General features: G+C 49.1%; 1 protein-coding gene across 18 annotated transcripts in view; it reads left to right on the top strand.

The window, feature by feature from the left end:
- The window catches only part of tle3a (TLE family member 3, transcriptional corepressor a), an 81,405-nt gene that overhangs the window by 53,113 nt on the left and 3,294 nt on the right, over positions 1-24,998 (top strand). For 13 of the 18 annotated variants that reach the window (XM_067971304.1, XM_067971306.1, XM_067971305.1 and 10 more), the window contains 11 exons: positions 7,511-7,630; positions 9,538-9,588; positions 10,705-10,857; positions 15,133-15,265; positions 16,293-16,468; positions 16,581-16,657; positions 17,844-18,093; positions 18,957-19,204; positions 21,182-21,329; positions 23,376-23,526; positions 24,656-24,732. In XM_067971304.1, the coding sequence (XP_067827405.1) occupies positions 7,511-7,630; positions 9,538-9,588; positions 10,705-10,857; positions 15,133-15,265; positions 16,293-16,468; positions 16,581-16,657; positions 17,844-18,093; positions 18,957-19,204; positions 21,182-21,329; positions 23,376-23,526; positions 24,656-24,732 (1,584 nt within the window). The remainder of the gene's footprint in view (positions 1-7,510; positions 7,631-9,537; positions 9,589-10,704; positions 10,858-15,132; positions 15,266-16,292; positions 16,469-16,580; positions 16,658-17,843; positions 18,094-18,956; positions 19,205-21,181; positions 21,330-23,375; positions 23,527-24,655; positions 24,733-24,998) is intronic. The other 5 variants (XM_067971308.1, XM_067971314.1, XM_067971320.1 and 2 more) reach the window with 1 other exon arrangement.

The raw sequence follows: 24,998 nt of genomic DNA on the forward strand, positions 1-24,998 counted from the left end.
ATCACTTAATGTGACTCTTGAAAGTAAAGACAGGCAGGAGATGTTGCAGTGAATTCGCCCAGTATTGGCACTACATAGCAGTCAAGGCTTGGGTATCCTTGCAGTTTCTCTCCTCTGCAACCCAACTGTAACAACCCGACCATCACCCATCTGAAATCAACTAACTCCCCACTGATCAGGCATCAAACCTGAGATCTTCCTGACCTGTATAGATCAGCAACTCTCGAGATGAACCTGCTCAGCCAGCGGGAAAGAAGGACGAGAGAATGGCTGGCCCCAATTGAGTTGGACTGCAGCATCTTGGGAGCTGTCGACTGATGTGGGAAATGGGTGGTTGCAGGTTTGCTGCAGGAAAACCTCAAACTAGCAAATTGACAAAGTTCCAGTGGCAGATCCTTGATTCCACAGCACAGAAACAGGCCATTCGGCCCAACTGGTCTACGCTGGTGTTTATGTTCCAACGAGCCTCCTTCCACTCTTAATTACCTCCTCCCACCCGCCCCCATATCCCCCTATTCCCTTCTCCCTCATGTACGCATCAAGCCTCCCCTTCAGTGCTCTCTGCTTCACCTGTCCTAATAAGATTTTGTGCATTAAAATTGATTTTTTTTGGAACAAATGATTTGGGAAAACTAGACTAAACCAACTTTTATTTTTCGTAGTGTCTAAATTATCTAGCCCATTAAACCCTGACTCTTGTGTTCTAAAGACAGAAGGACAAATTCCTTATTCAGTGGAGATGTGGGGTTGAGGTGAGGGGAAATAAAGTGGGATTAATTTTCTAATCTTGGGGCTTTAATAAATGGTCCACTTGTTTAAAATGTGGGGGTGTTGGGGGGGCCCCCCAAGTGTGATGATTCATGGGCCTGATGATGCGAGGGGGGATAGGGGTTGTGTGCAGGGCTGTGTCTTCATGGTGCTTTTTTCTCCGGGTGGGGGTATGCGTGAGGGAAAGTGAGAGATCCATATTATACTCCTTGTGTTCATGTAGGATCTTATCATAAGCTGAAAGAAGCATGGCACAATTCTCTGGTTTCCACGACTTTTGATTCAGTCCCTATATAAATACAAGCAGTATATAGATTGAGACCTCCCAATACCTATCTCAGTGAATTTCTGTTGTGGCTGTAACATAGACTCTCTCTCCTCCTTTTAAGACGCCCTTTGACCAAGCTTTTGGTCACCTGTCCTAATGACCCCTTATGCGGCTCGGGGGTCAAACTTGTGTCTGATTTACGCTCCTGTGAAGCACCTTGGGACGTTTTACTGTGTTGAGGATGCTGTATAAATACAAGTTGTTGTAGATTATGTACCTGGTCTTGGTGTGGGCCACGACCTCCGGAGCCAAGCCCTGAATGCCGCCAGCTGAGCTGAGCTGATGTGCTGTTGGTTGTTTTGTGCGCCTCTCTTTAACAGCTGGTGACGGAGCGGGCATTAGCAGAGGTCTGGGAGCGCGAATCATTTGTCCACCCTTGTTGGCAACGGCGTGTTGCCCATGGAGAGCATTGAATAGCTTACAAAAGGAGCTTCCAGCGTGTTGTCAGATCAGCGATTCACTCCAACTCCACCTGAAGGGGGGCTGATTCTTGCTGAGTGGAGCTACCCAGCCAGTGTGGGAAGATTTTTATTTTAATAAGTGGACCATGAATATTTTTTCCAGCATTTATTTTTTTTTTGTTTACATGTGGGAATCTGAAGCTTTGGGCCGATTCCTGGAAAGAGGTTTCTTGGATATGCATTTTTTTTTTTTCTTTTTTGACCAAGCTTGCTTCAATGCAAAAAAAAAAGCTTTTGTGCTGTCAGGGGGGCTGGGACAGAACCTTCTGTGTGGGAGGTTAACGGTCCAATCAGCCTGGCCCTAGTTCACGTTGATTTCCTGGTGTCACTTTGCACAAAGCTCCCCCTCAGTAGAAGGGGGGGAGGGAGGGAGGGGCAGAGAAACGAGCAGCCTTTTAGAGTGACAAATGCCCAGAGATAAAAGAGCTGAAGCAGGTTTGGTGACCAGGCTGCCTGTCGCTTTAACCTTGTAAAGGATGTGTGGTCGCGAAAAGATTTTTTTTTAAAAAAAACAACCCTGAATTCAACTAACTGATTGGAAAATCCACTGTAAGTGGCCAGAACAGGCCACGGACACAAGAGTGAGATTCATTCATAAAAATTTTTTTTTTTTTAATATATAATGTCTGTGCCCAGAGCAGCAATAATATTTAGTTAGTTGGCTGTGTGCCCATGAAGGGCTGAATGGATCGATTCCTCTAACTGCTCGACACGATTCTGTGGTGTCCGCAGCATTTTTCAGGTTGACTGGCTGGGAAGAAAAGCTCGGTGTTGCCCAATGCTGCTGCCTGATGCCGAGGAGAAATATGAACTACTTCGCCCTCTCTTTCCTTCCCCCCCCCCCCCCCTCCCCCCCTCCCACCTCCCACTTCACAAGGAGAATGAAAAGAACCTCTTAAAGAACATTGTTATTATTTCCACTTGGCCCCACCGAATAGCTGCCTCTTTGGGAACTGCAGACGAGGCCTATTTTTTTTTAAGAAAGCAGCCTGTGACATTCTTTTCATGCCTTTCTACCTTCGGCGATTCACCCAGGCAGCCCGTGCCAAGAGGGCTTTACAGGAGGCTCGCTCTTGAATCGCCTTATTCTGTACCTGCAGCAGTATTTTTTTGGGGGGGAAATAAATGAGTTGATGTTTAATGTAAAGCATGGCTGATTAGCGAGTTGTTGGGCCTAATGTTAGCTTGTGTTACAGACTCCAGGCTCAATCCCTTCTCTTTGTTCGGCTTAGATGAGCGGTTTTCTGGAAGGAGTTGAATAGAGACTGAAATCTTGCTTATTTGGGTGCCCCCTCCGCCTCCTCCTCCTCTTCTGTACTTTTATTGAACAGTTCATGATGAAGCTTCTGTTCAGTCTTCACATCTTGGCCTAGCTTTCTGTAAAGAGCTGAATTGCTTTGAGAGAGTCCTTGTTTTTGGAAGTGGTTGGCGGTTTGAATCTAGCTTTTAATCCCTTGCTAACTTGCCTTTTTTCAACAACAAAAAAAACCTGCATATTTTTAATTCATAGCAATGTGGGAATATTGTACAGGGTGTTATACACGACACCATGTCTTTAGCCTTTGGCTTCTGACAAGTCTTATCGAGGTGTGTATGTATATATATATATATATTTTTAAAAGTAGTGAACTCGAATTTAAATGAAAAGCTGAATCCAGTTAGCCCAGAATCTAACTGCTTTCCTCTTTCCAAACCCCCCCCCATCTCCCAAAATGATCACGAGTTCATGCCCTTCTTTTTTCTAACCTATTTTGCTCTGTGTCCTGGCTGGCTCCCTCCCCACCTCATCCTCAGCTCATGCTGGCTGCCTTTTCTCCCTCCCCTGTAGCTCCTGGTACCCTCCCCGAGGAGAGAATGTCTGTGTCACGCTCTGGGTGGAAATTCCTGATTACTCGATGTGGGAGTTCCTGCCCAGAGTGTGCAGTGGCGCACGATCCACCAGTTAACGAGGAAAGACTTGCATTTATTTATACAGCGTCTTTCATAACCTCAGGATGTCCCAAAGCGCTTTACGGCCAATGAAGTCCTTTTTGAAGTGTGGTCACGGTTGGAATGTAGGAAACGTGGCAGCCAAGTTGTGCACAGCAAGATCGAATCATAGAATGGTTACAGCACAGAAGGAGGCCATTCGGCCTATCGAGCCCGTGCCGGCTCTTTGTAAGAGCAACCCAGTTAGTCCCATTCCCCTGCTCTTTCCCCGTAGCCCCTGCAAATTTTTTCCCTGCAGGTATTTATCCAATTCCTTTTTGAAAGCCACAATTAAATCTGCTTCCACCACCCTTTCATAACTACTCGCTGCTTAAAATGTTTTTCCTCGTGTCGCCTTTGGTTCTTTTGCCAATCACCTTAAATCTGTATCCTCTGGTTCTTGACCCTTCCACCAATGGGAACAGTTTCTCTTTATTTACTTTATCCAAACCTTTCATGATTTTGAACACTTCTATCAAATCTCCTCTCAACCTTCTCTGCTCTAAGGAGAATAATCCCAGATTCTCCAGTCTATCCATGTAATTGAAGTCCTTCATCCCTGGAACCATTCTAGCAAATCTTTCTGCACCCTCTCTAAGGCCTTCACATCCTTCCTAAAGTGCGATGCCCAGAATTGGACACAATTCTCCAGTTGTGGGCGAACCAGTGTTTTATAAAGGTTCATCATAACCTCCTTGCTTTTGTACTCTATGCTTCTATTTATAAAGCCCAGGATCCCTTATGTTTTTTAACCACTTTCTCAACCTGTCCTACCACTTTCAAAGATTTATGCACACTTGGGTCTCTGTTCCTGCACCTTCTTTAAAATTGGACCATTTAGTTTATATTGCCTCTCCTCATTCTTCCTGCCAAAATGTATCACTTCTAATTTCTCTGCATTAAATTTCATCTGCCATGTGTCCGCCCATTCCACCAGCCTGCCTATGTCCTTTTGAAGTCTAGCACTATCCTCTTCGCTGTTTACTACACTTCCTGAGTTTTGTGTCATCTGCAAATTTTGAAATTGTGCCCTGTACACCCAAGTCCAAGTTATTAATGTATAACAAAATAAGCAGTGGTCCTAGGAACACTATAATTTCCTCCAGTCCGAAAAACAGCCGCTCACCGTTACTGTTTCCTGTCACTCAGCCAATTTCGTATCCATGCTGCTGCTGCCCCTTTTATTCCATGGCCTTCAATTTTGCTGACAAGCCTAAAATGTGGCACCTTATCAAATGCTTTTTGAAATTCCATATAGACAATATTGACTGCATTACCCTCATCAACCCGCTCTGTTACCTCATCAAAAAACGCAATCAAGTTAGTTAAACATGATCCCAGAAACAGCAATGTGATAGTGACCAGTTAATTTGTTATTTGTGATGTTGGTTGAGCATGACGGAGAACATCCCTGCTCTTCTTCGAATTAGTGGCCGTGAGATCTTTTACGTCCACCCGAGAGGGCAGACGGGGGGGGGGAGGCCTCAGTTTTTAATGTCTCATCCGAAAGACGGTAATAGGTTAAGAGCTGGGTGTGATGCTGACTTTCATCTGTGAATACAATAAGTGCATCCGCACTCATTGTCCACATTTCGTGTCTACAGTTGACCTGTGTGGCTGCATGTGAGGAATGTCATGTGTTGTTGTACAGTTGCTAAAATTGTGCCCCAGATGACCTGCAGGTTGGTCTTGTCTACCTGAGCAACTCCAGGCCCAGTTAAGGGGGAGTCAAAGGGAGGCAGCAGTAAATCTGTCTCATACAGCAATCTAAACCCAGGAGGTTTTTTTGGGAAATGTACGTTCTTTATTTTCCTTGATCATCCAAAACTCTGCTGCCCGTATCCTAACTCGCACCAAGTCCCATTCAGCCGTCACCCCTGTGCTTGCTGATCTACATTGGCTCCCAGTCGATTTTAAAATTCTCCATCCCTGTTTTCAAATCCTTCCATGGCCTCGCCCCTCCCTATCACTGTAACCTCCTCCAGCCCTACAACCCTCCGAGATCTCTGCGCTCCTCCAATTCTGGCCTCTTGCGCATCCCCGATTTTAATCGCTCCACCATTGGCCGTCGTGCCTTCAGCTGCCTAGGCCCTAAGCTCTGGAATTCCCTCTCTAAACCTCTCCTCCTTTTAAGACGCTCCTCAAAACCTACCTCTTTGACCAAGCTTTTGGTCACCTGTCCTAATATCTCCTTATGTGGCTCGGTGTCAAATTTTGTTTGATTTACGCTTTGGGATGTTTTACTACATAAAAGGTGCTATATAAATGCAAGTTGTTGTTGGGAATGTCTGTTCTTCTTTTCCTTGTGTTTTGAGCCCGGTTTTCTGTGAATTAAACTGAAGGTTGGAGCATCCCTGTTATCCAGCAGGCATTTTATCTGTTTTGAAATGTTTGATGGATATGGAGGGCGATTTCACTGTTAGTCTAAAGTAATGATGTAGTAAATAGTAATATCTAGACTTATGGTCGAGGTTCATTTGCTGATGAATTGTGTTGCAGAAGATCACCATCACTGTCCCCTATACAGTCCTATTTCCCATTGTTTCTGCAGTAACTTTTAAGTGGGTACATTTTCGAGCCGAAGTCCCTCCTCTCTGGGACTCCCCGGCCTCTGCAAGTGATGCTCAGTTATCAGCTGAGGTGTGCAAGACCAACCTATAGATACCCCACACACTCGGGTTGCTTACTCTGGTTGGATGTATTCTTGGAGGTTTCATCACATGACCACCTGACTCCAGATGCCCCGCCCCCACACTCCCGCCATTGGTCGCCCAACACGTCAATCCTCATGGTGCCCCGCCCTCCCACAGTCGATTGGAAAGCGAAAAGACTTTTACCCAATTGGATGATTCTTGACTGTCAGTCAAAGTCTTTTTTCCCCATCTCCTATATTTTTATAATTAATGAACAGAAGTGTTCAAACAAGATACTAAAAAACACACTTTTTTTAAAATTCCCCTATAATTTTTCTGCAGAGCACTGCTGCCAGCAAAAACCCAGGAGATTAATCTTTAATTCCTGGAGACTCCAGGCCAATCCTGGAGGGTTGGCAACCCTGAGACAAGCATAGTGACCGTTCCCCTCACCGTGTTTGGTCTCGGATTGAGTTTTTAAAAATGTATTCGTTCATGGGATGTCGCTAGCAAGGCCGGCATTTATTGCCCATCCCTAATTGCCCTTGAGAAGGTGGTGGTGAGCCGCCTTCTTGAACCGCTGCAGTCAGTGTGGTGAAGGTTCTCCCACAGTGCTGTTAGGAAGGGAGTTCCAGGATTTTGACCCAGCGACGATGAGGGAACGGCGATATATTTCCAAGTCGGGATGGTGTGTGACTTGGAGGGGAACGTGCAGGTGTTGTTGTTCCCATGTGCCTGCTGCCCTTATCTTTCTAGGTGGTAGAGGTCGTGGGTTTGGGAGGTGCTGTCGAAGAAGCCTTGGCGAGTTGCTGCAGTGCATCTTGTGGATGGTGCACACTGCAGCCACGGTGCGCCGGTGGTGAAGGGAGTGAATGTTTAGGGTGGTGGATGGGGTGCCAATCAAACGGGCTGCTTTGTCCTGAATAGTGTCGAGCTTCTTGTGGTGTTGGAGCTGCACTCATCCAGGCAAGTGGAGAGTATTCCATCACACTCCTGACTTGTGCCTTGTAGATGGTGGAAAGGCTTTGGGGAGTCAGGAGGTGAGTCACTCGCCGCAGAATACCCAGCCTCTGACCTGCTCTTGTAGCCACAGTATTTATGTGGCTGGTCCAGTTAGGTTTCTGGTCAATGGTGACCCCCAGGATGTTGATGGTGGGGGATTCGGCGATGGTAATGCAGTTGAATGTCAAGGGGAGGTGGTTAGACTCTCTCTGTTGTCTGATTTGCAATGTTGCATTGGACTTGAGAGGTTTAATGATCCCAGGTCCTCTTGGTTCTCCCTCCTGGGATTGTGCAGTGATTGGGTTGCTCTGCTTGGCTCTTTCAATAACTTCCTCTTCTGTTTTCTGCAGAATAACTCAGTCTCTCCCTCGGACAGCCTGAGGCCCAGCGAAAGAAACAGCAGGAGTTCCTCCGACTACCTGGATGCAAAGAAGCGAAAGGTGGAAGAGAAGGACACCATGAACAGATATGTAAGTCTGGCTATGCGGCTGCTTTTGGAGATTTGTGACGTGGATTTAGTGAGACAGGCAGTAAGACATTAGAGAGCTTCTAGCCACTGACTCAACATTCTAGAACTCTCTTTTAAACCCCTCTGCCCTGAGACACATCGCTCTCCCCAACCTTAGGTGTCGAACTTGAAAACTACCAAAAGTTGACACAACCCCAAAAAAGCTGATGACTTGAGAATGGCCCTAATTATACTAAACCTTTTATAAATTACTGGTTACGCCTCAGCTGGAGTTTTGTGTCCAATTCTGGGCACCACACTTTAGGAAGGATGTCAAGGCCTTGGAAAAGGTGCAGAGGAGAATTACTGGACTGGTACCAGGATGAGGGACATCAGTTATGTGGCGAGACTGGCTCTTTTCCCCATAGCCCTGCAAATTTTTCCCCTTCAAGTATTTATCCAAATCCCTTATTATCTGCCTCCACCGACCTTTCAGGCAGTGAATTCCAGATCTCTCCCCTCTCTGGTTCTTTTGCCAATCACCTTAAATCTGTGTCCTCTGGTTACCGACCCTCCTGCCACTGGAAACAATTTCTCCTTATTTACTCTATCAAAACCCTTCATGATTTTGAGCACCTCTATTAAATCTCCCCTTAACCTTCTCTGCTCTAAGGAGAACAATCCCAGCTTCTCCGATCTCTCCACGTAACTGAAGTCCCTCATCCCTGGCACTTTTCTGTCCTCCTTCTCTTTTTCTCCATTGGGGTTCGAGCTGTCACTTTTTTATTTTCTTCTTTCCCCCTCAGTTAAAGCTGGGATTCTTTTCTCTCTCCCGCCCCGCCTTTCCTTCTCGCGTTCATTGCCATCCGTCACCCTCCTTCCCTTGCCCCTCTGCACCGCTGCAGTCTGCTGTTGCTAATCGAAGAGATTTCAGCCTGCAGGCAGGAATTGCTGTTCTCGACAGAATTCCCACAAACAGTCTGCAGCGGCCAGGACTCCTCCTGTTAGGAACAGTTTGGGTAGGACTGACGCTGCGAGGATAGGAGCTCTATCCATGCTCATCAGCGTTAGCGAGAGAGAGAGCAGTTTCCCAAAGCACTGCCAGGCTGTGTGAACGCTGCCCATTGGCATTTCTGAACCCCGCCCGTTTAAAACCCTCCTCAAAGGCTAACTCTTCAACTGTGTCGTCGTAGGTGTCAGCCGTGGCTCAGTGGGCAGCACTCTCACCTCTGAGTCAGAAGGTTGGGGATTCAAGTCCCACTCCAGGGACTTGAGCACAAAATCTAGGCCGACACTTCCGGTGCAGCACTGAGGGAGCGCTGCACTGTCGGAGGTGCCGTCTTTCGGCTGAGACGTCAAAAACCGAAGCCGCGTCTGCGCGTTCAGGTGGATGTAAAAGATCCCGTGGCTACCGTTTGAAGAAGAGCAGGAGAGTTCTCCTCCTGGTGTTCTGGCCAATATTTATCCTTCAACCAGCACCTTAAAAACATACTATCTGCTCATTATCGCACTGATTTTGTGGGATCTTGCTGTGCGCAAATTGGCTGCCACGTTTCCTACATTACAACAGTGACTATGTTTAAAAAAAAAAGTACTTAATTGGCTATAAAACGCTTTGGGACGTCCTAAGGTCATGAAAGGTGCTATATAAATGCAAGTTCTTTCTTTAAACCTATTAGAAATCTACACCGTAAAATGCTTTGTTTCTTTGATGTAAAATGGAATGGTGCGCTAACGATCCAAATCAGTCTGTCTTTTATGCAGCCTTCAACTCTCTTAATCCATGCCTGGCGTCCATTTAACCCCCACCCACCTGGAAGCATTTTGCTCTGTTGAAGCTGCTGTATGGAGGGGGTGTTAGTTGCTATATGAACATAAGTCTTTCTTTAAAAGAACTTGTGTTGATTTCTGCTTCTCTCCTCTCTCTAGGACAGTGATGGCGATAAGAGTGATGACTTGGTTGTGGATGTTTCCAACGAGGTAAGAAATGTCATCCTGCTATTTTTTTTTCAACCTGGAAAAATGAGCTCCTGCCTCCCTGAGGACTCCATGTTTAATATTTTTGGGGGGGAGGGGCAGAGAAGGCTGCCATTTTAAATCTGAGTCGTTGAGGATCCTTTTGCGGAGACGCGAGTCAAAGTGAAACTTTCCTCTTTAGTCTAGACTTTGGAGGAGTCTTTTCCTCTGCCCGCCCGCCCACTCTCTCTCTCATTCCACTTCCCAGTCCCAAAAAGAATGACATTGCTCACATTTCCAGGTTACTAATGCAGGGAATCAACTGTCAAAGTTTGATCCCATTGGAAAAAGAATGGGAGATTTTAACTTGTTTTTCTGACTCTTTGCTTTTCTTGGTATCAGTACCAGGGGACATTCCATGTGTTACTGCTAATGAGCTTTCTGATATTTTGTCTGCTGTTCACCCTCCTCCGTTCCCCTCCCCCCACGCATCTACATTCTTTTGTCCCCATTATATAACCAATGGCGACCGTATTCCCTGGATAACTCGGCAGGTAAACTTACCACCCGGTGCTGTCTTCAGCTCGGCCCCTGGCCTCTGGTGGCCTCGTCCAAAACGGCCGCAGTCGGCCTTGTCGGTGTCTCCAAGCGAGGAGGAGTAGGCGAATCGGCCAACGGCCCTGCTCCGTCCGGTCACTGACCTGACTCGGCTGTGATTGGCCCCCTGTAATCGCCGATGCGCGTTTTTCTCTGGGCTGGTGTTGCTCGAAGGGGGACTCGGGTGAGTTAATGGAGGGAAACTGCCGCAGCAAGAGCTGGTGCCTTCAGGGGAGAGAGAGAGAGAGAGAACGTGCTGAAGGCAAAGCACGGGACGGGGCGGACCTCCCTCCATGGCCTTTTGGAGGTTTGTCCTTTCAACTTGCTGTGCAATGTATGATGTGGGAGGGCTTGGAATGCATTCTGTTGAACTGTCCACGAAACGAGGAATTTTTCGCTTGCAACTCTTGCGGTGAAAAGGAGACACTTTTATCAAATTGCCTGAGAACGACCGGACGTGTTTTTGTTTGGTATTTTTTTTTGAATCGCCGCCTTTTCCTGCGTCTCGCTTCGGTGTTGTGACTTTTTTTTTTATAATTCCAGGATCCCGCCACACCTCGCATCAGCCCCGCCCACTCTCCCCGCGAGAACGGCCTGGACAAGTCCCGTGGGATAAAGAAGGACGCGCCCAACAGCCCAGCCTCAGTCGCTTCATCGAGCAGCACACCCTCCTCGAAAACGAAAGAAATGGGTCACGTGAGTAGAACTTTTTCCCCTCCCCCCCGCCCCCCCCCCCCAAACCAGCTTAACGACTCGGTCAGGGTCTTAAATCACAGAATCGTAGAAAGTTACAGCACAGAGGGAGGCCATTCGGCCCATCGTATCCGTGCCGGCCGAAAAAGAGCTATCCAGCTTAATCCCACTTTCCAGCACTTGGTCCGTAGCCCTGTAGTTTACGGCACTTCAGGTGTACGTCCAAGTACTTTTTAAATGAGTTGGGGGTTTCTGCCTCTCCCACCCTTTCAGGCAGTGAGTTCCAGACCCCCAGCATCCTCTGGGTGAAAAAATTTCTTCTCTGCTCCCCTCTAATCCTTCCACCAATTACTGTAAATCTATGCCCCCTGGTCACTGACCCCTCTGCTAAGGGAAATCGGTCCTCCCTATCCACTCTATCTAGTCCCATCATGATTTTATACACCTCAATTAAATCTCCCCTCAGCCTCCTTTGTTCCAAAGAAAACAACCCCAGTCTATCCAATCTTTTCTCATCACTAATATTCTCCATCCCTAACAACATCGTCGTAAATCTCCTGTGTACCCTCTCTAGGGTCACATCCTTCCTGTAATGTGATGACCAGAACTGAATGCAGTGCTCAAGCTGTGGCCTAATCAATGTTTTATATAGTTCTAGCATACAGTTCTGCTCTTATACTGTGTGCCTCGGCTAATAAAGGAAAGTATCCCGCATGCCTTTTTAACCACCTTATCTACCTGTCCTGCTACCTTCAGGGATCTGTGGACATGAACTCCAATGCCCCTCTGTTCCTCTACACCCTCTCAGTATCCTCCCATGTATTGTGTATTCCCTTGCCTTGTTTGCCCTCCCCAAATGCATTACCTCACACTTCTCTGGATTGAATTCCATTTGCCACTTCTCTGCCCACCTGACCAGTCCATTGGTATCTTCCTGCAGTCTACAGCTTTAGCTGCTGGAACTCGCAGCTTCAGCTTGAAAGTGTTTGCTGTTAACTCGACCGATGAGTTCCCATCAATATAAGACCGTCACTAGTGTATCCAATAAGGAATTCAGGAGAAACTTGAGGAAAAATTTGCTGGGTTGCGGGGAAAGAGCAGGGGCAGTGGGAGTGGAACTAATTGGATAGCTCCTTCAAAGAGCCAGCACAGGCACGATGGGGCGAATGGCCTCCTGTGCTGTATCATTCTATGGTTCTATGAAACTTCTTTTTACCCAGAGACCGGTGAGAATGTGGAACTCACAAGGAGTAGTTGAGATGAATAGCAAAGGTACATGTAAGGGGACACTAGATTAATACATGAGGGAGAAAGGAATAGAAGGATATGCTGATAGGGTGAGAGGAGGCTCATGTGGAGCATAAACACCAGCATGGACCAGTTGGGCCGAATGGCCTGTTTCTATGCTGTAAATTCTATGTAATTGGCTGCTTCTCTGGGGCTGATGTTACGTTTTTAAAAAAAAAAATTAACAAAGAATTTAAAAGGACATTAGTCGCTGAGCTGTATTCTTTCAAATACTCATTACAGGAAATCATCATCTGATTTTCTTTTTCTCCCCCCAACACACACACACTGATTCTGTGATCACAGCCCCTTTGAGTATTTTGAAGTGAAATCACGCTAACATTAGGAACAGATGCAGTAACTGGTTTATATAAACAATATCCACGATCCTAACACTTGACAGTGCAGTGGGAAAATCAATGTATCTCCCTCATCCATGAATTACATATCAAATTAGTTTCTGTGTCTCTGTAATTTATGTGGCTGTGAAATGCTTGGGACATCCTAAGGACCTGAAAGGCATTGATATAAATACAATTCTTTTACAAGTTCTCTCGCTTTCTCTGGTGCTCCTTCTCTCCCTCCCTCTCTGGATCTTGCTTGCTCACTCCTCCCTCTCCCTCCCGCTCTGGCTCTCGCTTGCTCACTCCCTCCCTCTCTGGCTCTTGCTCACTCCCTCTCTCCCTCCCTCTCTGGCTCTCGCTCGCTCGCTCACTCCCTCTCTCCCTCCCTCTTTGGCGCTCGCTCCCTCTCTCCCTCCCTCTTTGGCGCTCGCTCCCTCTCTCCCTCCCTCTCTGGCGCTCGCTCCCTCTCTCCCTCCCTCTCTGGCGCTCGCTCCCTCTCGCTCTCCCTCTCTGGCGCTCGCTCCCTCTCGCCCTCCCTCTCTGGCGCTCGCTCGCTCCCTCTCGCCCTCCCTCTCTGGCGCTCGCTCGCTCCCTCTCGCCCTCCCTCTCTGGCGCTCGCTCGCTCCCTCTCGCCCTCCCTCTCTGGCGCTCGCTCGCTCCCTCTCTGGCCCTCCCTCTCTGGCGCTCGCTCGCTCCCTCTCTGGCCCTCCCTCTCTGGCGCTCGCTCGCTCCCTCTCTGGCCCTCCCTCTCTGGCGCTCGCTCGCTCCCTCTCTGGCCCTCCCTCTCTGGCGCTCGCTCGCTCCCTCTCTGGCCCTCCCTCTCTGGCGCTCGCTCGCTCCCTCTCTGGCCCTCCCTCTCTGGCGCTCGCTCGCTCCCTCTCTGGCCCTCCCTCTCTGGCGCTCGCTCGCTCCCTCTCTGGCCCTCCCTCTCTGGCGCTCGCTCGCTCCCTCTCTGGCCCTCCCTCTCTGGCGCTCGCTCGCTCCCTCTCTGGCCCTCCCTCTCTGGCGCTCGCTCGCTCCCTCTCTGGCCCTCCCTCTCTGGCGCTCGCTCGCTCCCTCTCTGGCCCTCCCTCTCTGGCGCTCGCTCGCTCCCTCTCTGGCCCTCCCTCTCTGGCGCTCGCTCGCTCCCTCTCTGGCCCTCCCTCTCTGGCGCTCGCTCGCTCCCTCTCTGGCCCTCCCTCTCTGGCGCTCGCTCGCTCCCTCTCTGGCCCTCCCTCTCTGGCGCTCGCTCGCTCCCTCTCTGGCCCTCCCTCTCTGGCGCTCGCTCGCTCCCTCTCTGGCCCTCCCTCTCTGGCGCTCGCTCGCTCCCTCTCTGGCCCTCCCTCTCTGGCGCTCGCTCGCTCCCTCTCTGGCCCTCCCTCTCTGGCGCTCGCTCGCTCCCTCTCTGGCCCTCCCTCTCTGGCGCTCGCTCGCTCCCTCTCTGGCCCTCCCTCTCTGGCGCTCGCTCGCTCCCTCTCTGGCCCTCCCTCTCTGGCGCTCGCTCGCTCCCTCTCTGGCCCTCCCTCTCTGGCGCTCGCTCGCTCCCTCTCTGGCCCTCCCTCTCTGGCGCTCGCTCGCTCCCTCTCTGGCCCTCCCTCTCTGGCGCTCGCTCGCTCCCTCTCTGGCCCTCCCTCTCTGGCGCTCGCTCGCTCCCTCTCTGGCCCTCCCTCTCTGGCGCTCGCTCGCTCCCTCTCTGGCCCTCCCTCTCTGGCGCTCGCTCGCTCCCTCTCTGGCCCTCCCTCTCTGGCGCTCGCTCGCTCCCTCTCTGGCCCTCCCTCTCTGGCGCTCGCTCGCTCCCTCTCTGGCCCTCCCTCTCTGGCGCTCGCTCGCTCCCTCTCTGGCCCTCCCTCTCTGGCGCTCGCTCGCTCCCTCTCTGGCCCTCCCTCTCTGGCGCTCGCTCGCTCCCTCTCTGGCCCTCCCTCTCTGGCGCTCGCTCGCTCCCTCTCTGGCCCTCCCTCTCTGGCGCTCGCTCGCTCCCTCTCTGGCCCTCCCTCTCTGGCGCTCGCTCGCTCCCTCTCTGGCCCTCCCTCTCTGGCGCTCGCTCGCTCCCTCTCTGGCCCTCCCTCTCTGGCGCTCGCTCGCTCCCTCTCTGGCCCTCCCTCTCTGGCGCTCGCTCGCTCCCTCTCTGGCCCTCCCTCTCTGGCGCTCGCTCGCTCCCTCTCTGGCCCTCCCTCTCTGGCGCTCGCTCGCTCCCTCTCTGGCCCTCCCTCTCTGGCGCTCGCTCGCTCCCTCTCTGGCCCTCCCTCTCTGGCGCTCGCTCGCTCCCTCTCTGGCCCTCCCTCTCTGGCGCTCGCTCGCTCCCTCTCTGGCCCTCCCTCTCTGGCGCTCGCTCGCTCCCTCTCTGGCCCTCCCTCTCTGGCGCTCGCTCGCTCCCTCTCTGGCCCTCCCTCTCTGGCGCTCGCTCGCTCCCTCTCTGGCCCTCCCTCTCTGGCGCTCGCTCGCTCCCTCTCTGGCCCTCCCTCTCTGGCGCTCGCTCGCTCCCTCTCTGGCCCTCCCTCTCTGGCGCTCGCTCGCTCCCTCTCTGGCCCTCCCTCTCTGGCGCTCGCTCGCTCCCTCTCTGGCCCTCCCTCTCTGGCGCTCGCTCGCTCCCTCTCTGGCCCTCCCTCTCTGGCGCTCGCTCCTTCTCTCCCTGTATTGAAGATTTCCCCCCCTGCCTTTTATTCTTCAGAATGACAAATCATCGACCCCTGGGCTGAAGTCAAATACGCCAACCCCACGTAACGATGCCCCAACTCCAGGTACCAGTTCAACGCCAGGGCTGCGGCCGATCCCAGGGAAACCTCCGGGTATGGACTCGCTAGGTAACTCTGCCTTTTACACTTTTAGCTCTTGGTACGCTTATTATAACAATATATTAGGCTCTCACTTTGGCTTGTGTCCCTCATTGAAGACTGCAAAATATCCCTCCACCAGCAACCTTGGTTTTCTACTGTTGATACTAGAGGGTAGAGTCCCTCGAATGAGACTCCGCTACCCTGGGATGGGGGGAGTCCAGGGTGGGCTTGAAGGACACAGTGGGCACATGTACTCCAAGCTTTACGGTAACCATGGCTCCGCTGCCTTTAAGGGCCTATTGAATTTTTGGCAAATTCTGCCATTTTTGTTTAAGAATGGAATTGGATTTGCCATGGGCTTGCCTATTTCATATTGTTCCATTTAGAATCCCAACAGTTGCCTGAAGTTAATAACTACTATTTCAACCCAGAAATTACTTTTAATAACGAAACGTGACATTATTTGACCTTTTCCCAGGAGCTCCCTCGGCAGCTCACTTGATAAATTTCTGGGTCAGATCAAGTCGCCCCTCCTAATACCTCCTCCTTTGGCTAGGCATCCATTATTTTTGATTATGTCCCTGTGCAGCACTTTTTGTGATGGTTAATCTGCAATAAAGGCGCTATATAAATGCAAGTTGGTGGTGGTGGTTTGTGTGTGTGTGTGAGGGGGCTTCATGTTTTTGGAGGGATGCGCTTAAGGTTGCCAACTCTGGTTGGATGCATTCCTGGAGGTTTCATCTCCTGACCTTCTGCCTCCAACTGCCCTGCCCGGTCAAATAGCCTTTTTTACCCCCCCCCCCCCCCCCATCTCTAATATTTTTATAAATGAATAAATGGAAGTCTTAACGTCCCTATGATTTTTTTTCTCAGGTTTTTTTGCTCGCAATAAGTGTCCTGGAGATTAACCTTTCATTCCTGGAGACTCCAGGACAATCCTGGAGAGGGTTGGCAACACCTAGATGCGCGGTATAAATGCAAGTCTGTGTTTCTCGCTCGCCTCACACACCTACCCTCGAGATACTGAACCCACTTTTTTCTGTTTGGTTTGCAGCCCTTCGCACCCCGATCTCGATAGCGGGCTCCTACGCCCCTTTTGCTATGATGTCCCACCACGAGATGAACGGTGCTCTGACAAGCCCAGGGGCCTATCCCGGCCTTCACAACATCTCCCCGCAGATGAGCGCTGCAGCAGCTGCCTATCGTTCTCCCATGGTGAGCTTTGGAGGTGTACGTAATATATTTAACTCTTCCTTCTCACAATTATTCGCATACAGAGATTTAATGGCATTATATCATGATGAATGTAAACTCAATAGTGCTCTGCCTCTCTCCTGAATAGGTTGGCTTTGACCCCCACCCTCACATGCGAACGCCTGGACTCTCTGCCAGCCTCGCCTCGATACCAGGAGGAAAGCCGTAAGTCTGTTTGCAATTTCAAAATCTATTTTTTTTTTAAAAAATGCTTATCTCTCAAGCCCATTTCCCTTAAAACAAGGGAACTCCCCTGCTCTTCATCGAAATGTTGCCATGGGATCTTTTACATTTCACCTGAGAGGGCAGACGGGGCCTCGGTTTAACATCTCACCTGAAAAGCGGCACCTCCGACAGTGCAGCATTCCCTCCGTATGGTACAGGGAGTGTCGGCCTAGATTTTGTGCCCAAAAACTTATTCCTAGATACAAATGACTCGACTCCCGGGTGAACAGATACCACTGTAGCCACACAAACCGAGAAAGAAACAACTTGCATTTATAAAGCGCCTGTTTACGTCCTGTGACCAGCCCAAAGCAGCTCCCAGCCAATCAATTACTTTTGAAGAGTGGTCATTGTTGTTTTGTAGGCAAATGTTGCTGTCGATCTTTGATATAGATGATATTTAAGGTCTAATAAAGGTACCGTACTATGATTGCTGTATGGAAATGTGATACCGAGTCGTACAAACCAGGTAAGACCTCTGATTGAATCCTTGGTCTGCCAATCTCGGCTGGGGCATTAAAGGAGACCATTGTCCTCAGTAACCCCAGGCTGGGGGGGTGGGAATAATTGGCCAGGATCACCCTCTCCATTGCTACTCCTGTGCACATGTTGACGTTTGGTAATGGTTACACAGAGAGAGTAAATAAGGAGAAACTGTTTCCACTGGCAGGAGGGCCGGTAACCAGAGGACACAGATTTAAGATAATTGGCAAAAGAACCAGAGGGGAGATGAGGAGAAATATTTTTCCGCAGCGAGTTGTTCTGATCTGGAATGCGCTGCCTGAAAGGGCGGTGGAAGCAGATTGAGTAGTAACTTTCAAAAGGGAATCGGATAAATACTTGAAGGGGAAAAATTTACAGGGCTAAGAGCAGGGGGCAGTGGGACTAATTGGATAGCTCTTTCAAAGAGCCAGCACAGGCACAATGGGCCGAATGGCCTCCTTCTGTGCTGTAAGATTCTATGACTTTTTTTCCTTGTGACAAGAGCAGGCCTCTCAGATACTCGCGATTGTAAATACAAGTCCCAGGATTAGTGTGTGAATCGTTCAAGATCGTGACTCCTTAAAAAGCTTTGTTTCATCTTTTTGAAGATTTATTTAATTTATTTTCTTTTCCCCTTTCCCAGAGCGTATTCCTTCCACGTCAGTGCGGACGGACAGATGCAGCCAGTGCCCTTCCCCCCCGACGCCCTCATTGGTCCAGGCATTCCGCGGCACGCCCGGCAAATAAACACCTTGAACCACGGCGAGGTGGTGTGTGCCGTCACCATCAGCAACCCCACGAGGCACGTCTACACCGGTGGCAAGGGCTGCGTCAAAATCTGGGACATCAGCCAGCCCGGCAGCAAGAGTCCCGTCTCCCAGTTAGACTGTCTGGTAAGTGGAGCGAGGAGAGGAATCGTTCCTCGGGCGCTGGGGGAGAATTGAAAAGTGGCGTCACGATCGGACTGGAAGTCTTTCTTGTTTAACTACGAGGAGCCGTACGGGTCAATGTTCGTTCAAAGGAGGCGACTGAGAAAGGGGAGGAGCGCGGGAGGGAGGGAGGGAGGGAGGGGGGATGGAGGGTGTCTCTTAGAGGTTTACGCGGTAGTGGGCGGATAAAGGAGAGGTGAATCCAGAACACTGTTGCCAAGTGAACCATGACCATGTGATGGAGGGAGTCTGGTTCAACATGTGAAAGGAGACTTTGGAATGGGTGTCAGGAAGTTCTACGTCGGAGCGAACAATATATGAATGTACTACCAAGAAAAAAGACTTGCATTTATATAGCACCTTTCACGACGTCCCGAAGCACTTCTGAAGTGTAGTCACTGTTGTAATGTAGGGAAACATGGCAGCCAGTTTGGGCACAGCAAGATCCCACAAACAGCAATTGACGGCAGTTGAGGGATAAATATTGATCAGGACACAGAGAACTTCCCTACTCTTCTTCGAAATAGTGCCATGGGATCTTTTACGTCCACCTGAGAGGGCAGACGGGCCTCGGTTTGACGTCTCATCTGAAAGACAGCACCTCTGACAGTGCAGCACTCCCTCAGTACTCCCGTCAGCCGAGATTTTGTGCTCAAGTCTCTGGAATGGGGCTTGAACCCACGACCTCCTAGTTCAGGGGCGAGAGTGCTACCCACTGAGCCAGGGCTGACACCGTGGGTCATTCATTGAAGTGGTGCTCTCTATGGTATCTCGTCTAACTTGACTTATCTTCTCTTTACCATTCCCTCCCTCCCTCCCTCTCCCAGAACCGGGATAATTACATCCGTTCCTGTAAACTTCTACCCGATGGCCGTACGTTGATCGTAGGAGGGGAAGCGAGCACGCTAACGATATGGGACCTCGCCTCACCCACGCCGAGGATCAAGGCTGAGCTCACGTCCTCTGCACCGGCCTGCTACGCACTGGCCATCAGCCCCGATGCTAAAGTCTGCTTCTCCTGCTGCAGTGACGGCAACATCGCCGTCTGGGATCTACACAACCAAACGCTCGTAAGGTGAGGCGGCTGAGATGGGAAAGATGGGTTAGTTCACCAAATGGTCGTTCAGTTCTTCCATCCAGCTCCTTGGAAAGGAGAAACTTTTTTGTTGAGGTGGTGGTTTGGGCAGTGGTTGAACACTGTCCTCCATCAGAGTTCTAAGACCCTAATTTCCATTTGAGAGATTGCTTGCTGATCACCAGCTAAAAGTATTTGAGAGGCAAACCAGAAATACTAAAGTGGCTTATCCAAATTTGGAACACTTGACACTTGGCGGGCTTTCTAATATGGAAATAAAGAAACAGATAATCACTTGTTTCCCGAGTGCTGCAGCTCTCGTCGTTGGTCTTATCCGGCAGCTCTTGGTTTAAACCAAGTGGCACCAAGCCATGTAAGGCAACTGGAACCAACCAAATTGCATTGATCATCGAAAAGGTGATGTGAGTTGCAGCCTGTACAGGGTTGCCCACAATGATGGGTCAAGCTCGTTGGGTCTCGGACAAACATCTGGGTGGGGCATGGCTGAGGTGGAGAGAGAAACCTACTGGTCACCTTGCTCAGCACTTGCTGCATGTGGAGCCCACAGCTCTGGTTGACCTGATGGATGCATTCAGCCAAAGGAACTGGAAAGCTTGAACTATTTTCAAGCTACATCTGCAGCAGTTCCATGTAAAATCACACAAGGAACCCAGGAGCTGATTCTGTTGCTGGCTTTACTGCCCAGAGGTTACTCCTTTTTAGATTTCTTCCTAGTCTCTCTGCTGATGTTCTCAATGGAGAAACTCAATGAACCAGGTTTGATCCCAGGCTGAATTAGCAGGTCTTGGTTGGGGCAGTGGTTGTTACTGTTGAGCACTGTGCTCTTGGCGAGGGAGGGAGGGTGGAAAATCAGCCAGGGTTTATGATCCTGATCACAATTCAGTGCCTCCTACTAGAACATAAGACCATAGGAAATAGGAGCAGGAGTAGTCCATTCGGCCCCTCGAGCGTGCTCCGTCATTCAATGAGATCATGGCTGATCTTCGATCTCAACTCCACTTTCCCGCCCAATCCCCATATCCCTTGATTCCCTTAGTGTCCAAAAATCAATCGCTCAGCCTTGAATATATTCATGGACTGAGCATCCACAGCCCTTTGGGGTAGAGAATTCCAAAACAACCCTCTGAGTGAAGCGTGCATCACATCAGGTGGGGACAGGACTGGTCTCGGCTGCTGGCACTTACCGTCCCGACTTGCACATAAATGATGGCCACTTGACTAAGGTACAGGTAGGTATCTGGCACCTCTACCTGGCCACTGGCACGTAATATTTTGGAATGCAATATATGAGCAATTTGAGATGTAAGTGCATCATGCTTGGGAGGAATAGGTAATTTTGGACGTATGGTTCCCAAAGCTCTGCACCACTGGGAGTTTTCCTCACCTCATGACTGAGTCTAATTGATAGAGGTTGATTAATCATAGCAATCAATAACTCCATTATCACTGTATCCTGCGACGAACCAGGATGGTAGAAGGTGAACTAGATGGACCTTGGCCTTTTCTCATTTAGCAATTCCTATGTCTGGCACCCCTACCTGGCAACGGGCAAGGTATTGGCACACATCTGGCACCTCTGCCCACTGAGGTCAAAACCTACAGGAAAGGAACGGTGAAGAGGGGATCTTTTTTTTTTTTCCCCCCCCCACTATTGAGTGCCAGGAGTGCCTCATGCCCTGAGTTCCCATCTCCATGTGATGACCAGTGAGACATGAAGAAAGTTGTCCTGTTCTAACATTCATTAAGCGGAGAGTGCATCAATCCAGATTACTCTGTGATGATTGGAGCCTTAATATCCAACCCCCTGCTTGTCCCTTTGGTCTGGGAATCCAGTGAGAGAGAAATAAGTGCAGCATGTTTCAAAAATGTAGATAATTGTCCTGCCGCGGGCGGTGGGGGGGAGTGCTGGTTGTAACGGTTCACGATAAAAAGTGAAATATTTTGCGGTTTTGTTAGGCAATTTCAAGGGCACACAGACGGTGCAAGTTGTATAGATATCTCGCACGATGGCACAAAATTATGGACGGGTGGCCTGGACAACACAGTGAGATCCTGGGATCTGAGAGAAGGACGCCAACTCCAGCAACATGACTTTACCTCACAGGTGGGTGGCTGGTCATAAATGGAGCCAACTTGGTCTTTCTTTGGGACAGGCTCTGGGTCTGTTCTGGTAACGTCAACTGTTGAAAGAATCCTTTGAGAACATGGAAATGTAATTTGTAGAAACTGCTGCCATCCATTCCTCTCTGAGTTTGCTGATGTCTGTCCGGCCAGGTTATTTCTTAACTTGCATTGTTCTCACTAGGCCTACTACATGGAGTATTATACTGGCAGACTATAGAGGGAAGTGTCACTTAAGCAATACGCTTCAGTCTTGTCCCAATATAGTACTTGGGCAATGCTCTTAATTCATCTCACACAATAATTGCTCCCACCGCTGTTAACACCAGCGGCAGACCTGTAACTACCAGTACTACCTCTGCCAGTACTTTACCTGGGCATCGTACAGCTCAACGTGCTTTCTCCAACACAACCCACATTTGTAAGGACAAAAGGTGTAATTATACCGTCGGTGTTTTGCACATTTCTGGTGCAGTTTGTTGAAATGTTGGTGACCGCACTAGTTTGCATTTGTTAATCCTTCGATTATTGTGGAATCAGAAAAATTACAAACAAAAGAGGACATTTGGCCAATCACTCTGCGCTTGTGTTGATTCTGGGGGCCATCGACTTTAGTGCCACTTCCCTGCTCTATCGTAAAAACATAAGAAATAGGAGCAGGAGTAGGGATACAGTCCCTCGAGTCTGCTCCACCATTCCATAAGATTATGGCTGATCTTCGACCTCAACTCCACTTTCCCGCCATATCCCTTGATTGCCTTAGTGTTTAAAAATCTATCGATCTCAGTCTTGTATATACTCAGCGACTGACCATCCACAGCCCACTGGGTAGAGAATTCCAAAGATTCACGACCCTCTGAGTGAAGAAATTTTTCCTTATCTTGGTCTTAAATGGCCGACCCCTTTTCCTGAGACTATGTCCCCTAGTTCTAGACTCTCCAGCCAGGGGTAAACAGCCTCTAAGAATTTTATATGTTTCAATGCGATCACCCCTCGTTCTTCTAAACTCCAGAGAATGTAGGCCTATTCTGCTGAATCGCTTCTCATAGGACAACCCAGGAATCAATCTAGTGCACCTTTTATTGCATCCCCTCTAAGGCAAGTATTTCCTTCCTTACGTCAGGAGGCCAAAACTGTATACAGTACTCCAGGTGTGGGCCTCACTATAATTGCAGCAAGACCTCCTTACTCTTATACTCCAACCCTTATCATTTTATATTCCTCCCTTTTCAAATATTTATCCAATTCCATCTTAAAGGATTCAAGGGGTAACTTCACCTGCCAGAGTGCAGATCAACAATTCAGACTTTTGATTCCCCCACACACTTTTCCATCTGCTGCGCAAATTCATAAAATTCACAAATAATTAGTCCCTGTCTCACTAACCACTTGTTCCGCATTACATAGAATTACAATGAAATTACAGCACAGGAGCAGGCCATTCGGCCCAACTGGTCCATGCCGGTGTTTATGCTCCACACGAGCCTCCTCCCTCCCCCTCTTCATCATCTCACCCTATCTTTCTATTCCTTTCTCCCTCATGTTTTTATCTTGCTTCCCCTTAAATGCATCTACGTTGTTCGCCTCAACTGCTCCATGTGGTAGTGAATTCCACATTCTAACCACCTCGAACAATGTTCTCTGTGTGGGGAAGAAAAATGTCGTCTTCTCCTCCCTTCCTCCCTTTACTCTTCTATTGAGAATCCTCAGTCTATGTCCCCTTGTTAGCCATTTGCCAACCAGTTGAAATGACCCATCGCTAGTTACCCCCTCAACTTTTTTCTTAGAATGCGTTTGTCTACATTACATCAATAACCACGCTTCATTGGCCTTAAAGCGCTTTGGGAAATCCTGAGGTCATAAAAGGCGCTATATAAATGCAAGTTTGTTCTTCATATAATTTTGGAAGCCTCTATTAGATCTCCACTTAACCTTCTGTGTTTCTGTGTTCTCCATTTGCCTGCTCTCAATGACGGAGAGAGGTACTGACCATCACTAACTTATTGCCTTTCCCCACCCCCCCGTACAGATCTTCTCGCTGGGTTATTGTCCCACTGGCGAGTGGCTAGCAGTGGGAATGGAGAGCAGCAATGTAGAGGTATTACATCACACCAAGCCCGACAAATACCAGCTTCACTTGCACGAGAGCTGTGTCCTATCGCTTAAATTTGCATACTGTGGTAAGTCGAGCTTTGGGATTGTTTCAAGACTGTGGTGGTCTTTTCTGCCACCCCAGTGTCAAAATGGTATCTTGCAATTTTAATGGCAATACTCTCCAGAACAGGGGGCCGGCAGCAAAGAGAAGTGAAGATCCTGTATCAAGCTAGCTTTACCTTTTTTTTTAAAAGCAAAGGTGCTAAATGCCCTTTGGGATGGATGGCTCAGGATACACATAGAAGTTCCATTCAGCCCAACCAGTCCGTGTCGCCGTTTACCAATCCATGCTATGGAGGGTGCGACAGACGCACTTGCACTCCTGGCTTGAAGCCGTGCTGTGTACTTGTGCTTTGGTAGAACCACCAGTTGACCCAGCAGTCTAGAGATAACTTTATTAAATCCGAGTGCAAATCCACCACCCTGCCATTTTGGGTATTGGGCGGGGCTGGAGGAGGAACTGCTGTACGTTCTCGACTCCCTGCCACTTGGCTCCTTTTCCCCAATTGCTATCCAGCACTGACCAGCTCTGATGCTCATTGAAGCCCCGCTGCTGCACCTTGACTGAGGGCCGGAGGGACATGGTGAGCTGTGTTAGGTGTTGATCAACATTAAGGAGAACTTAGAATGGGGGAGCATTAAACTACATAGAATTTACAGCACAAACAGGCCATTTGGCCCAACTGGTCTATGCCAGTGTTTATGCTCCACACGAGCTTCATCTCGCCCGAGCAGCATATCCTTCTATTCCTTTCTCCCTCATGTGTTTATCCAGCTTCCCCTTAAATGCATCTATGTTATTCGCCTCAATTACTCCTTGTGGTAGCGAGTTCCACATTCTCACCACTCTCTGAGTAAAGAAGTTTCTCCTGAATTCCCTATTGGATTTATTAGCGACTATCTTATATTTATGGCCCTTTAGTTTTGGTCTTCTCCTCTACGTCTGCCCTATCAAACCCTTGGATAATTTTAAAGACAGATCACCCTCAGCCTTCTCTTTTTTTCTAGAGAAAAGAGCCCCGGCCTGTTCAATCTTTCCTGATAATTATAAACTGATTTAATTAAAAGAAGTGGAATGTTGGTCATTTGTGTTTTTAAAAAAAACTGATGATTTATCTTTTTTGAAAAAAACAATGGCCTGTTCTTTTCTTTTAGGTAAGTGGTTTGTCAGCACTGGTAAGGATAATCTGCTCAATGCCTGGAGAACGCCATATGGTGCCAGTATATTCCAGGTAAGAGATGGCATCTACACTTGGTGTGTGGAAAAACTTTTTGTCATTTCCTTCATTTTCTTGTTTTTCTTCCTCTCTTCACCAAGCTAACGAATCTTCCCAATTTTTTATTTCATCTTTTTAAAAAGACCCCGCCCGCCCGCCCGCCCGCCCGCCCTGGTCTGTGCTGAATTAATTCATCTCAGCTGAAAGAGGAATTGGGATTTCTACAATTGGCCTTTGGGGCAATCAGTCAGACCCCCTGCTTTGGGTCGCCAACTCTGGTT

This window comes from Heptranchias perlo, chromosome 34, assembly GCF_035084215.1.
Source record: "Heptranchias perlo isolate sHepPer1 chromosome 34, sHepPer1.hap1, whole genome shotgun sequence".
NCBI lineage: Eukaryota > Metazoa > Chordata > Chondrichthyes > Hexanchiformes > Hexanchidae > Heptranchias > Heptranchias perlo.